The 14,960-nt window shown below is 45.6% G+C and overlaps 1 protein-coding gene across 1 annotated transcript in view; it reads right to left on the reverse strand.

Annotated features, from left to right (window-relative positions):
• LOC119388312 (retinol dehydrogenase 14) overlaps positions 1–14,960 on the reverse strand; it is a 163,146-nt gene that overhangs the window by 127,261 nt on the left and 20,925 nt on the right. Inside the window, exon 4 of the mRNA XM_037656010.2 lies at positions 3,492–3,584. Within this exon, the coding sequence (XP_037511938.1) occupies positions 3,492–3,584 (93 nt within the window). The remainder of the gene's footprint in view (positions 1–3,491; positions 3,585–14,960) is intronic.

A 14,960-nucleotide genomic window follows, 5' to 3' on the forward strand; every position in this document is an offset into this window, starting at 1 on the left:
AGATGGCTGATCCTTCTGTCATAGGAATCGGTATAACACGAAAGTGAAACGTGTCGTCACAGAAGAAGTTGATTGTTTATAGTGCATCGGTATATCAGAGCTTGTACAATTTGTGCTGTTGTTTTGCAGATGTAGCACCGCTTGATGTGGACGCACTCACATTGACGCCTAGCGGCACATCTCCGTACCGACGACTAACGCCCATTACCGACGACTAACCCTTGCCTACGACTCCGTACCGACGACTAACCCTTGCGGTAGCTGAAGTCCTTAACATATACGTGGACACCGCATATGGTGAATCCCGCGCAAAGATGGCATCACTAAGCACACAATAAGCACTGACACTCGATATGCACTCCTTCAAAGCGTCGTGAAACGCGAAGAGAAACGCTACGTGCTCCATGTCTTCCCTCTAGCCTAGCCGTTAATTCTCACAGCGCGAGCGGGGAACGCGGTGCGACAGCCAGGCGAGCGTCGGAGAGATATTTTTCGACATAGATGGATGCTATGAGCGAGGCTTGGGCTAATGCCACCACCTCGCGGTGTGTTAAAGCGTTGACGAAATTACACTTCCTTTGGAAACACGCCGAATGGGACGGCCGTAGTAACGCCGCGTTCTTTTTTTACTTTTTTTGCGAGCCTGGTGGAACACATGTCACCGCCCCATTATAAAGGGGACGCAGTTAGCATCCATCCATCCATGCATTCATCCATGAGCACTGTGAGAGGAAAGTGTGAAAGATAAAACGCGCGTTCATGTAGGCTCCGTTATGTGTTTGGTGGTAGCTCAGTGGGCTAAACGACCGCCAGCCATCGTCGCGGACCGAGAGGGCACGGGTTCGACTCCAATCAGCGGAAATTTTATTGCGATAGCAATTATTATATGGACAGTCTCGGCTGGATTTTGCCGTCGCCGTCGCCGCCGTCATGCACCGTATATGTATAAGTATGTATATATATATATATATATAAAAGCCCCAAAGAAAATTCAGAAAAATGCTTCCGAAGCGCAGAATCGAACCAGGGACCTCTTCCTCCGCAGCGAGTGGCGCTAGCCACTACGCCAAGAAACGCAGATCCTCCACGTTGGTAACGGCGAGCGTTATATACACACCCTTTACCGCTGGGCGTACTCAGAGACGGCTGCGCTTATAAGCGTTTCTTCATTACGAGCGAGATGGCGTTAAGAGCGCGACAGGCGCATTTAAAAGTCGTCGGCAAACTCGCTCGCTTCTTCTTCTACTTGCGCAGGGAGAACCTTGCCCTTCCGCTGTCTGCTCGCGCGGTTTTCTTGTGCTGAGGGCAAGAGGGATGTTTCACGCTTTTACCGTGATGTCCGCGCTCATGTTACGGAGCGTACGAAAGCCACTCGAGCTAAGGGACGCCGCTAAACGAACAAACAAAAGATGAGCGCGAACTATCAAGTGTCACAGCTCGACACTTGAAGCACGCTAGTTTCCTTCGCTGCTTCACCCGCCTTTGCAACAGGAGCGCTGTTCAAACTGAGGGCATCCATTGGCGAGCCTTACTTCATATAGCATTAGTTTCTTGCTATCGCATTCATTGCTTCGGCCTTGCGGCGAAACTGTGACTTTTTCTTATAGCTTTTTCCCTTTTCCATTTGATGGCCTTCATTTGGCTGACGTATTTTTGTGACGGAAATACGTCATGAAAGTCTTGGTGGACCCAGGCATAAAACACTTTCGTGTTAATAACAACCAGGCGTCTCAAACTGCGAAATCTGTAACCAGGCGTCCCACAATGCCAATTACGTAACTAGTGGGTCATTTAAATCTTCCAACCCATTAAAAAGGGCTTTTCCATAATTCTTCGTCGTCATCAAGCACAGCATAAACAAAGTGCACATAATGGCTTAGAGGTGTTTAGGGGTACCACGTTTGTCCGCAGACTGACGAAAAATGGCGTGGCAGCTGTGCGCTCGATCTGTTGACGTGTTCCTTCTTTGTGTTGTCCTTTCTAGTTTAGCGCAAATTTTTCCTGCACAGCTTCCCTACTTCACAGAAATTACGATGATTTATAGCGTAGTGGGTTCCTCGCAAGTGCACTTGTATTGGTTGCCAAAGAAGCCCATAAGGCTTTTCATTTCTGAGAGCAATAAAGACACCACCACCACCCTCACGATTCATTTCCTCAGGGTCTCACTAATGTTCTTTCTCTCTCTCTCTTTCTCACGTTAACGTAGGTTATAAAGTGTGGTGGGAGAGCTAAATAAAGACGGGGCGTTACACAATGCGAATTACGTAACTAGTGGGTCATTTAAAGCGGTTCTGCCTTAAAGGACCCCTGACACCAAAATTGAAACCTCGAGATCTTTGTGTTATTTGACTTTCCTGTATACGGGGGCACATCTGACCGATTATTAGTGACGAACGTTGCCTTTAAGATATCTTAATTTGGTTTTAAAGTAAGCGTGAGTGCTCACTTGAGTTGGCTGCACCTTGCGACATCCTGGTATGACGTAGATAGAGGCCCCGTGTGACGTTCCACGTGTAAAGCAAGTATTGTGGACGTCACAGAAGGTTTGCGGGGCGCACGTGCACAATACGACGACTGGCACCCCGTGAGGCCTATTGTTCCTCACCCCTCTGGCTCTGTTGTCCGGCTGCTGTTGAGGTAGTTTTCGTGAGGGGACACGCGCTTAACAGGTTTAACCCATACCGAGGCAACCACATACTTTCAATCTCTACCGCGCGCGGGGCCCCGACTTGAAAACCGCGCTGTCAACGTCACCACAGCTTGAGTGCACGTGGTCTTTGACGCTTCCCCGCATGGGGCGCCAGTTTCTTGTGATTTTTAGGCGGGCGTTTTGAAGTGATGCTAAAATGGTCACAATTAACTACGCTAGAATTAGTTGTACGATACGCTAGAGCATTTACGATTTAATTTAGAGATTACCAGGCACAAAGCTACAAATTACAGCAAAAAAGTCACCAACAAAAATTTCGCTGTCAGGGGTCCTTTAATTCTTCATTGTCATCAGGCACAGCAACAACAAAGTGCACATAATGCCTTAGAGGTGCTTAGCGGGTACCACGTTTCTCAGCAGAATGACGAAAAAGCAGAACTTCACAAAAATTCGGATTTATGGCGTAGGGGTAGCTTTCTAGTGTGCTTGTATTAGCAGACCCAAGAGAGTTTATAACTGGCCCTAAAAATGCCGCTATTTCAGCTTTCGCTGTGACTGTGCTGCGCATTCCGGGCAGGCCTGGTGTTCTTTTTTGATCCTGTGTGATTCACGCGACGTCAATATTCTGTGGAGTGCATGTTTACATTTCGTGTCACATCTCAAACTACGAACCTAAATGCTTTACTAGGCAGTGAAATTTTGCATAACACCTTCTTTACTACTGGTGGACCTCATGAAGATATTCAACAAAAAAGAATGACTCCGCGCGATAACCCCTTCACATTTTGATGCAAGATGTTGTTGAGAATTTAAAAAGAAAGAGCAGAAAGGCCGCGCTTACCAAGCAGAAGAACAGTGAGTAGTAAAGGAGCTAGAAAGTTTGCCTGAAGTATCTCCTCGAAGCCATCATCGGTCAGTTTGACCTTCTTTGAATCTGTAATCAAAAGAAAAAAAAAGAGGACGCAGTTAGCACATCAGCGAGAATAGTGTTTAAGTAAGCATATGTCTAAGAAACGTACATTCGTTGAAAACAAAGCAAAGCCCACAGCAGTTGTGGTATTCATGTTCTTGTTTTCAGTTGTCCACTGCGATAGTGCATAAAAGTATTTCCTCAGCGAAGAAAGCTGTTTTGGGTGATTCCACGAGAGATCGAACATGCCTGTCCGGTCGATATTTTAATTGCGTAGCATGTCTAAGCGGACTTCTGGAATCTTGAGCTAACCTATCTATCTATCTATCTATCTATCTATCTATCTATCTATCTATCTATCTATCTATCTATCTATCTATCTATCTATCTATCTATCTATCTATCTATCTATCTATCTATCTATCTATCTATCTATCTATCTATCTATCTATCTATCTATCTATCTACGGCTCTGTGCTGTCGTGGCCGTTTCGTTATAAAATGTATGCCAAAATTGGTATTGCTTGACATGACTGTATCGCGAACACAAATGGGAGGTCATGACATGAAAATGAGGACATTGATGTTACAAGCGGCATGATTTATGTGCCGCGGTCTTGGTGCTCTTGCGGCCGTTTCGTTAACTTGATATATACCAAAGTTGATACGGGGTGACAAGAGTGTAGGACAAACGTAAGTGATAGGTCGCAAAATGGAAATCATGATATGCATGTCATGTACAGCATGATTTACATGACGTGGTCTTGGGGCGCTCACGGCAGTTAAATTGAATGTATTTGTTCCAAAACTGGTATAGCGAGACATTTCTGTATGACGAACATAAGTGACAGGTGGTAAAGCAAGAATCATGACATACATGCCATGTGCAGCATGAGTTACGTGCCATGCTCGTAATGTGTATTTTGTTCGCGGCCGTTTTACTAGCTTGACATATACCAAAATTGGTATGACGTGACGTGACTATATGATGTACATACACAACAGGTGGTGACACAAAAATCATGATAGGGCTGACGCGCTGGAGTTTTGAGTACTGTGGCGGAGCCTGGTGGCGTGCGCCGAAGTTGGTTGGGTAGTCAAAAATGGACGCCAACCGGTGAGTTACACAGTTCTTTTACTTAATTTTGCGCGTAGTTTTCAGACTCAAAAAGTGCTTAAAACGTACGCAGAAACTTGTCCGCTATGCCTGCAAAGCCTGACATGTTTGACGAGCGAACCCTGCTTCAAGAAACCGTGCCGAAAGCAGGCGGACCGGGCGTCGGCTCTGAGCAGCGCGCGGTCCCGAAGCGCGGTTGCTGCCGTTATTGTGGCTTGGTTAATTTCCACGAACATGAGGGTAAGGATCCTAATGTGCGGTTCTACCGGTTCCCTGGAAAGCCGTACGAAGTGGAGCGACGGAACCGCTGGATACGTGCCGTGCGACGTGTGAAGTGAGTACGCGAGAAAAACGCGGTCTGCTACGTAACGTGCTGATTACTTTTCGATATATTCCCTGTGTGCAGTCCTGACAGCTTTTGTAAACTATTCATCATTGTATTGAGCATCAATGAAAACGAAGTTTCATTTATTTTTTAGGAAATATTGGCTGCTGCATTGTATTACCTACACTTAATTTTTCATTGTATTACATCACTTTTTTTTAAATTTCATCACTTCTTGCTTCCTTTTGTTTTCATTGTTTACTTCAGTTGCCCTTTCTTGCTGTTTGTTTCGGTCAGAAATGTTTACCGTGTGGGTGGTCGAACCATGGCAAACGTTTTCAAACGTAAAAAAAAAAACGACGAGCGTTATCTTTAAACTTGGCAAGGTTAACACGCCACGGTGAGTAAAATGAGGCGGAGGTGGCATTTCCGCTAAAAAAAATCTCCTTTGTACAGCAATAATAACAAAAAAAGCTCATACCATGATTTGATGCACTGACCGCAGGAGAAAGCAGTGTGGGCTCGTTTAGGTGCGGCGAAAATGTGGAAGGAAGCTCGTTATTTGTAGTGCGCCTCCTGACCCGCTAGCTCCTCGTTTTATTCCTGTACTGTGAACCGTGCTCACTGTGGGGCGCAGAAAAGAGCGCCACTTTTAATTTCCGGACAATAACCCCGCTTTGCCACACAACAAACATTGCGCGCCCTCGCTCCTCGATCGCCGCCGCACGCTGACAGAATTTGACGAATTCCCTAGAAGCAAATGTTCAGATTTACGACCGGGCATGGTGCAAATGTGTGTTTGCGAATGAATGCGGCAGAAAACGGCACACGGCGCGAATGCGCTCATTCGGGCCGCCGACGGCTAGCCTGCGTCACTGGACCTTTCCTGATTCCGTTTCGTCGTGTAATGCAAACCATTTCGGCTTTCTTAACAGCAATCTCTTAGTTTATGCACTGTCGCTAATCGCGCGAGCATGCCTCGTAGAGTTCACCTCGAGTTCAACATTGTATGAGATTCGCTGCACTTGCGAGTTGCAGCGCGCCGTAACGGTCCCTTCAATATCCTGCACTCGTAAACATACTTCGCGTTGACAAGCTTCTTGCCATTACGCAGATTGCTTGGCCTGAAGAACTCAGCCACGCCAGAAATTGGCCGAAATCCAAAGCGCAGCACAACCGACAGCGGCGGCTTCATTGTGCATCTGAGCTTACTGCTGCATGCGGCCGCCAGTCTGACTACTCGAAACCAACGAACTTATCGTAGGGGGCACTCTTTAGCACCGCTTTCGCAGCGCCGCCTGGGCAGCCAGGCAGGCCCCTATGCATGTCATGTATGACATCATTTACATGCCAATACCATGGTGCGCTGGCGGCTGTTTCTTTAATGTGATATCAAAATCGCTATGGTGTGACGTGAGTGTAAATAGAACGTAAATGGCGGGTCATAATATCAAAATTCTGATATGCACGTCATGGGCGGTGTGATTTACGTGCCATGGTCTTCGTATTCTCGCGGCCATTTCGTCAATTTGATATATACCAAAATTGGTATGTCGGGACAAGAGTGTATGACGAAAATAAGTGACACGTCGCAGGACGCAAATCATAGCATGCATGTCATGTACGGAATGATTTACATGACATGGTTTTTGGGCGCTCACGGCCGTTTCGATAAAGGGATATATCCCAAAATTGACATGGCGTGGCATGACCGTATGACGAACACATATTACAGGTGGTAACATGAAAATCACGACATGTATGTCGTGTACGGCCTGATTTACTTTCCATACTCATCGTGCGTTCGTGTCATGAATGCCTTGATTTGCATCAAAAACAAACAATGCGGTGTGTGCATCTCCTCGGTCACTGCTTCGCATTACATCGATTCGCACAATGCGTGAGATCTGCCAATTTTTATTGCGATAGCAATTATATGGACAGTCTCGGCTGGATTTTGCCGTCGCCGTCACCGCCGTCATGCACCGTATATGTATAAGTATGTATATATATATATATATAAAACCCCAAAGAAAAATAATTCAGAAAAATTCTTCCGAAGCGCGGAATCGAACCTGGGACCTCTTCCTCCGCAGCGAGTGGCGCTAGCCACTACGCCACGAAACGCAGATCCTCCACGTTGGTAACGGCGAGCATTATATACCCACCCTTTACCGCTGGCCGGACTCAGAGACGGCTGCGCTATAAGCGTTTCTTCATTACCAGCGAGATGGCGTTAAGAGCGCGACAGGCGCATTTAAAAGTCGTCGGCGAGCTCGCTCGCTTCTTCTAATTGCGCAGGGAGAAACTTGCCCTTCCGCTGTCTGCTCGCGCGGTTTTCTTGTGCTGAGGGGAAGAGGGATGTTTCACGCTTTCACCGTGATGTCCGCGCTCATGTTACGGAGCGTACGAAAGCCACTCGAGCTCAAGGGACGCCGCTAAACGAACAAACAAAAGATGAGCGCGAACTACCAAGTGTCACAGCTCGACACTTGAAGCACGCTAGTTTCCTTCGCTGCTTCGGCCGCCTTTGCAACAGGAGCGCTGTTCAAACTGAGAGTATCCATTGGCGAGCCGCACTTCATATAGCATTAGTTTCTTGCTATCGCATTCATTGCTTCGGCCTTGCGGCGAAACTGAGACTTTTGTTATTTTGATAGCAATTATATGGACACTCTCGGCTGGTTTTTGCCGTCAGCGTCGCCGTCATGTCCATATTATATATATATATATATATATATATATATATATATATATATATATATCTATATATATATATGTCAGACCTGTTGAAAGACGGTGGAGAGATTCTGTTAGAAAAACTGGCCACCCTGTATACGACGTCTCTCTAGACGGGGAGGATACCAGAATCTTGGAAGAATGCCCACATCATCTTGATCCACAAGAAAGGGGACGTCAAGGACCTGAAAAAAATTGGCCGCGTATCTGCGTGCTTCGCTGCAAATGTCGTCTAAAGATGATGAAAGAGGCGCTGCGTGAGATATGGACGCCATCTGGCAATACGTCGGGAAACATGAGTGCTGTGTTGCGGACTGGTAGTCCCGGCGCAGCAGCAGGCGAAGACCGGCGGTGACCAACGCGACCGGCGGGTACGCCAGCCAGCCCGAACACGCGGTTTGACGCGAAGCGCTGAAGCAGAAGAAACGTCCGCACTCAACGAGTACTCTCCACACACTCCTTTATTTACACGTCGCCTGGGTAAAACAGGAATGCCAGAGCGGCGCCCCAAGGCATTCGTACAGTGCAATACAGAACCAGAACCGAAACAAAACAATGAGCTCGTGCAGAAGGCGCGGAGGAAGGCAAGTTTCAGCGCAGTCTCATTTTCAGCGCAGCTTAAGAATCTAGGGTCTTTAGAATTGCGTATGCATGCATTTTATATTAAAGGAACACACCACCTAATACTTACCTAGTGATGTTGCGCCTCAAATATGTGTAATGTTTGCTTTTTGATCGACAATTTACACAAGTATGAACCTAGTCAGCTGTTCAAGATGGCTGGCCCTTGGGCAAGTGGTTCAACTTTGGCCGAGTGGCTGAATCGAGTGACGAGCCGACAAACAGAAAGACAGAAAGACCGACCAAAATTTCTCCGTTTAAGTATCCCAAGAAAGACTATCGTCTTTAAAATTACAGGCCCATCAGCTTACTGTTCGTTGTGTAAAAGCTATTTACAAAAGTAATTGCCAAGAGAATACTATGACATTAGAGTTCAATCAACCAAAGGACAAGGCAGGATTTCGTACAGGCTGATGTGACATGTGTCTATCCTTCTCTCTCTCTCTCTTTTACTCCTCTTTTCCCCCTCCCAATGTGTAGGGTAGCAAACGGGACGCATTGTCTAGTTAGCCTCCCTGCCTTTCGTACATTCCGTCTCTCTCTCTCTTCTCAACAGTAGACCATATTCATACTATCAATCAGGTGATAGAGAAATGCGCGGAATACAACCTACCCCTGTACATAGCCTTCATAGACTACAAGAAGGCATTTGATTCGGTGGAGCCATCAGCAGTCTTGCAGGCGCTGCGGAATCAGGGCATCGACGAACCCTATTTAAACATAATGGAAGAAATCTACAGCGGATCCACAGCCACTATAGTCCTCCCTAAAGAAAGCGACAGAATCCCAATAAAGAAGGGCGTACGGCAGGGAGACACGATCTCTCCAATGCTATTCACCGCGTGTTTATAGGAGGTTTTCAGGGCCCTAGCTAGGGGAGAATTAGGGATAACAATTTATGGAGAGTATCTTAGTAACCTGCGATTCGCTGATGACATTGCACTGATGAGTAACGCGGGAGGCGAATTACAGCTCATGATTACTGAACTGGATACGGAAAGTAGAAGAGTAGGTCTGAAAATTAATATGCAGAAAACTAAAGTAATGTGGAACAATCTTGGCAGAGAACAGCGCTGTGCGATAGGGGGCGAGACAATGGAAGTTGTAAAGGAGTAAGTCTACTTAGGACAGGTAGTAACCGCGGAGCCGAACCATGAGAGTGAAATAACTAGAAGAATAAGGATGGGATGGGGCTCATTCAGCAAGCATTATCAAATCATGAATGGTAGTCTACCACTATCCCTCAAGAGGAATGTATATAATAGCTGCATCTTACCGGTACTTACCTACGGAGCAGAAACCTGGAGGCTTACAAAGAGGGTTCAACTTAAGTTGAGGATGACGCAGCGAGCGATGGAAAGGAAAATGATAGGTGTAACCTTTAGAGACAGGAAGAGAGCAGAGTAGGTCAGGGAACAAATGGGGGTTAAGGATATCATAGTTTAAATGAAGTAGAAGAAATGGGTATGGGCCGGGCGCGTAGCATGTCGGCAGGATAACCGGTGGTCATTAAGGGTAATTGACTGGATTCCAAGAGATGGCAAACGCGTGAGGGGGAGACAGAAAATTAGGTGGGTAGATGAGATTAAGAAGTTTGTAGGTATAACGTGGCAGCAGAAAGCACAGGACCAGGTTGATTGGCGGGACATGAGCGAGGCCTTTGCCCTGCAGTGGGCGTAGACAGGCTGATGATGATGATGATCATTGAGCAAGCTATATTGAAGCATTGCTCGACCCCGGAGGAATACATTAACGAAAGTTACGTATGATATTCGCATGATTGCACCATAAAATGCACCTATAGTTTCGATAATACTGACGTATGTACTTGTGAGGGCTGCCGTTAGGTCGCACCATAAGTTATCCTTTAAACGCCAGTGCTCTTGACGTGCCTGGTAAGCCCACGATGTGCACACAGCTACTGCACTTAAAAAACACGTCGATGTATCTCGTAACGCTTAGCTGAAAGCCAGAAAATACAGCATAAAAGTACTTGCTGACTGCTTCGCATGAAACCGATTCCCACAACGCGTGGGATCTGCGGAATTTTTTTATTATTACTATATCATCTTTCTCAATATTGATTATTATGATCGTCCAATTTTATTATTTTATATTTTTGTTTTGTCTCTGTTTTATACGCTGCGTGGGCACATTCATAGTGCACCTAACCGAAGATTTCGAAAAGACCTCCCAGCGTGGCAATATATATATATATATATATATATATATATATATATATATATATATATACATATATATATACATACATATATATATATATATATATATATATATATATATATATATATATATATATATATATATATATGTATATATATATATATATATATACATATATAGATATATATTTATATAAAGGCAGGCATGGTGGCGAAAGAGGCCGTAGCATTGAAAACAGTGAAGAAGATCCGTGAGAACAGTAACAACGGAAGTTTTTATTTCGACAGTTTCGGTCAGAGGCTGGCCTTCATGAGGAATAAGGGTACATGTTGCTTACACTCATATTTATACAGTCTTGTACGAAAAACGAAAGAGGAAGGAGGAGAAAGAGAAAAACAAGAAGAAAGAAAAAAGAAAAGCTGAGCGGCCGCTGTCGGCGAGCGAAAGAGACATGGCCTTCTCCTCTGAAAAAGTAAACACGTCGGCATCCTGAGGGCGCACAACCTTACTGCGGCCTTACTCTCTCTTCATTTTGTCTTCTTTTGCGCGATAGTGGTTACGGTCACCGGCGGCGGCGGAAAACAACTCCACTGCCGTAACAGCTTTTGCTGTAACAAACTTTATCAACATTCATCTCACAGAAGCGACCGATGCACTTTCCGGAATCAACACAAACCAGCTCCCTTTTCCCGGACACGCTACGGATATTGCCTTCTTCAGTGTCAGATACTGAACAATACTGAACAAATTTTGTTGCGACAGCAATTCTATGGACATATTAGGCGGATTTTTGCCGTCGCCGTTATGTCCCGGATATGTATATGTGTCTATATGGAAATAAAAGACATAAATAAAAATAATTAAATAATTCAGCAGACAAAAATTCCGAGGAGCTCGACCGGGGTTTCGCACCTGCGACCTCTCGCTCCGCAGCTGGCTGCCTTAGACAATTACGCCATGCCTCATTCGTTCTCCGGGATACTAACGGCTAAATAGAAACGCACTCGGCGTTGGGTGAAACGCACGAGATGCTGCACGTGGGGAAATTAAAATTATGCGAGAAGATGGCCATCCTGCATCGTTGCCCGCGCAGCGTTTGCGTCGTATTGCTGGCGACCGACGGTAGTTTTCCATTTTGGGGTTGTAGCGCCACGCCACTCGTGGCTAGTCGGCCAGGGAAAAAAAACATGGCTGATCCCTCCGTCATAGGAATCGGTAAAACACGAAAGTGAAACGTGTCTACACAGAAGTAGTGCTTATTCTGTAGTGATATATGAGAGCTTGTACAGTGTCTATCCTGCTTGGCAGCTATAGCACCGACTGACGTGGATGCACCCATGTTGACGCCTAGTTCGTAGAGGTTCTTAGCTTGAGCCACAAACGCGTGCGTCTCGCTGGCCTCTGTCTCGCTCCACCAAGGCACGACATTAGCCCGTCGAAATCGTGTCCTTTCTGCAACACGTATTGCAGCAGTTTGTCGGTGCTCTCGCAATCGAAGTAGTCGGTGGCGGACAAATCCCGTTGGTGCATGTGGAAGCTGCACTACTCCGATGAGCCAGCGCACGCTCGCACGAAGCGAGAGGCAAAGAACGTAATTGCTTCTAGGGTGCCTCGGCGACGCCAGAAACGCTAGCGCGGCCAGTGTCCCTCGCTGGTATCGGGACGCTCTAACCAGGCCCGAGGCATGATGGCAGTTTGGCGTCCGGGCCATGAGGCGTCGCTACCGTCGAAACGATTGCAGCGAACCTGGTAGGGGCGGTACTTGAAGGCCTCAGTAAGCCTAATAAAAATAAAATAACAAGGCCCCGGTGGTACAAAGTAGTAAACGAAAACATGCTTCTGCACTAAACTATAACCAGCCACGAGCATTACAAGGCAAAGTTTTATAGAAGTTTTGTAAATATGAGTGTGCGTGGATCCGCTAGGTACCGTCGCCGTCATGCCTGCGCAGCGCACAAGCAGACGACGCGCAAGCACGAAAGCGCATAGAAACGCAAACTTTACCACCGCAGCGAGGAGCAGGGATGTCGCACCTTTATTGCTGCGCGAAGTGGTGCGATTCCTTGGGGAATGACGGCGAACGCTTCTTCAGAATTCCTGCTGACCACAGGTATTTATACGTTCCCTATTTATATTTCGCAAGCCACACGTGTCTGGAGGAAAGGGTATGACGACGTACGCGACGTGATTTTTACGTTATTCATGTTATGACCCGACGGTCATATTCGTCAAATTCTCTTACCCTCCCATGCCAAGTTTGGTCTACAGCAACTTAAAGGGACACTAAAGAGAAACGATGAATTGGTTTAGATCGATAAATTGTGCTCTGAGAATTCGCATGTCATTAATTTCGCCATCACATGTTTATTAAAAGAGGAGAATATCAAGTGCGAAATTTCATTTCTAAATTTCGCGCCGAAATCTCCCCGCGTGACGTCACGGATTTCAGTGTATCGTATTTTGGCGCCATTTGCTCAACAAAATTACCCCAAACTTGGTATGTTATATCTAAGGTCCCTTCACAGGACCATGTACTTAAATTTTACCGATTAGGAACTACTTAGTCTCTAGTAGGCGCCGCCAAAACATGGGACGTCACGGCGAATACTGCGGAAATTTAAGGTGGTGTCGCCACCCACATTTCGTTTTTGCGCGTTTTCTCGCTTACTAAGTGTCTTCTCGCAGCAAGCGTGGTGTTTTTGGTATTATGAAAGAGTAGTTTACTAATATGAGAAAAATCGTTTTGCTCTTTAGTGTCCCTTTAAGGAGGCGATCATGAGAACAGCCAGACGTAGGCAGCTAGATAGATAGATAGATAGATAGATAGATAGATAGATAGATAGATAGATAGATAGATAGATAGATAGATAGATAGATAGATAGATAGATAGATAGATAGATATATAGATAGATAGATAGATAGATAGATAGATAGATAGATAGATAGATAGATAGATAGATAGATAGATAGATAGATAGATAGATAGATAGATAGATAGATAGATAGATAGATAGATAGATAGATAGATAGATAGATAGATAGATAGATAGATAGATAGATAGATAGATAGATAGATACGCTCAAAGTGCCAAAGGTTCGCTAAGAAATGCTCCGCATTTAACATTAAAAAATATATCGACCGGACATGCACGTTCGATCTCTCATGGATCACATTAGAAGCACACTTCTCAAGACAACGAAAGAATAAACGTTGATACAGTGCCTGATAGCCGCTTTTTAGAGATGCAGTGTCTTATAGCACCATGAAAATATTATCCTCGGAAGTGTTCACATCAGTACTAGTTAATTCCAAGGGATGAAAACCATTCGCCCTTGCTTCGTACATATTAGAGGAGTACGGACAGAACACTTTGACATCCTCTTTTCTTCTGTTGAAATGAGCAGCTAGCGACGCTGAGAACTTGGTTTGCTCGAGCGGTTAATTATTTGGAGACAGCGCTCATTCGAAGCTTCGTTTTCAGAGAGAGGCGGGAGACAGCGGGGTCTGTTGGTGAACACAGCTCACCACGTGAGCACACAAAAGAAAGCGGCATCGCGTGAGCACCGCGTTGACATCTGCAAGAGATCGAGAGTAACGTACATTCAGACCATGTTTATGTCGCTAGGTGCTCTGTTTCGCGTCACTGCACGTGTGCGGCACACACTTTAAAGTTAAATTTAAATACAGTTGAGACTCGATTTAACAACACTTGAATTATTTCGTTAAATCGGCAAGCACGTAAATCGGGAGAGGAATTTTTCGATCCTTCGATTTCCAGAAGTGTACAGGGGCACCCAAAGGCATCTTCTTTGCCAGACAGCTCCTCGAGGGTATACCTACCATGTCATGTGACTAGATGCGAACGAATGCAGAGACGCAGGCCGAGCAATGACGTCGCGTGGACCACGACAAAACCAAGCGTTGTCTGTGGGACCGCCGCCCCCCTCTGGTGTTGTTCCATGCATGGGTGCACATAAAAGCTGGCTTGTGTTTGACTATAGGGCGGCGAGATGTTTTAACGCAACAGTGTTAGAGCGCACGCTCGAATAAAAAGCCCACAGTGTCAGATTTAGAGAGAAATGCCACTTCTTTCGCTCGCTTGAAAAAAAAAACTTGGTTAAAACGGCTTTCGTGCCAAGTTAGTTCCGTTAGTTCAAGTTGATGACAAGATTAAACCCAGTGGATACTGGCGAAGGATGAAAATTTCTTCGTTAAGTAGGGAAGTTTGCAAAATAGAGTTTTCTTAGATCGAATCTTAACTGTCTAAGTCATATTAGCCGTTTATATTTTGCAGACCAAGTGTCCACACGAATCTGTTTCGCAAGTTATATCGCCTTTAAAATTTTGCGTCACTGCTCCTTCATCATATTTCAATGTCAATGTTGTACAAAATGGGGAAGCAAGCCACAGCC

The sequence above is a fragment of the Rhipicephalus sanguineus genome, chromosome 3 (assembly GCF_013339695.2).
Source record: "Rhipicephalus sanguineus isolate Rsan-2018 chromosome 3, BIME_Rsan_1.4, whole genome shotgun sequence".
Taxonomy (NCBI): domain Eukaryota; kingdom Metazoa; phylum Arthropoda; class Arachnida; order Ixodida; family Ixodidae; genus Rhipicephalus; species Rhipicephalus sanguineus.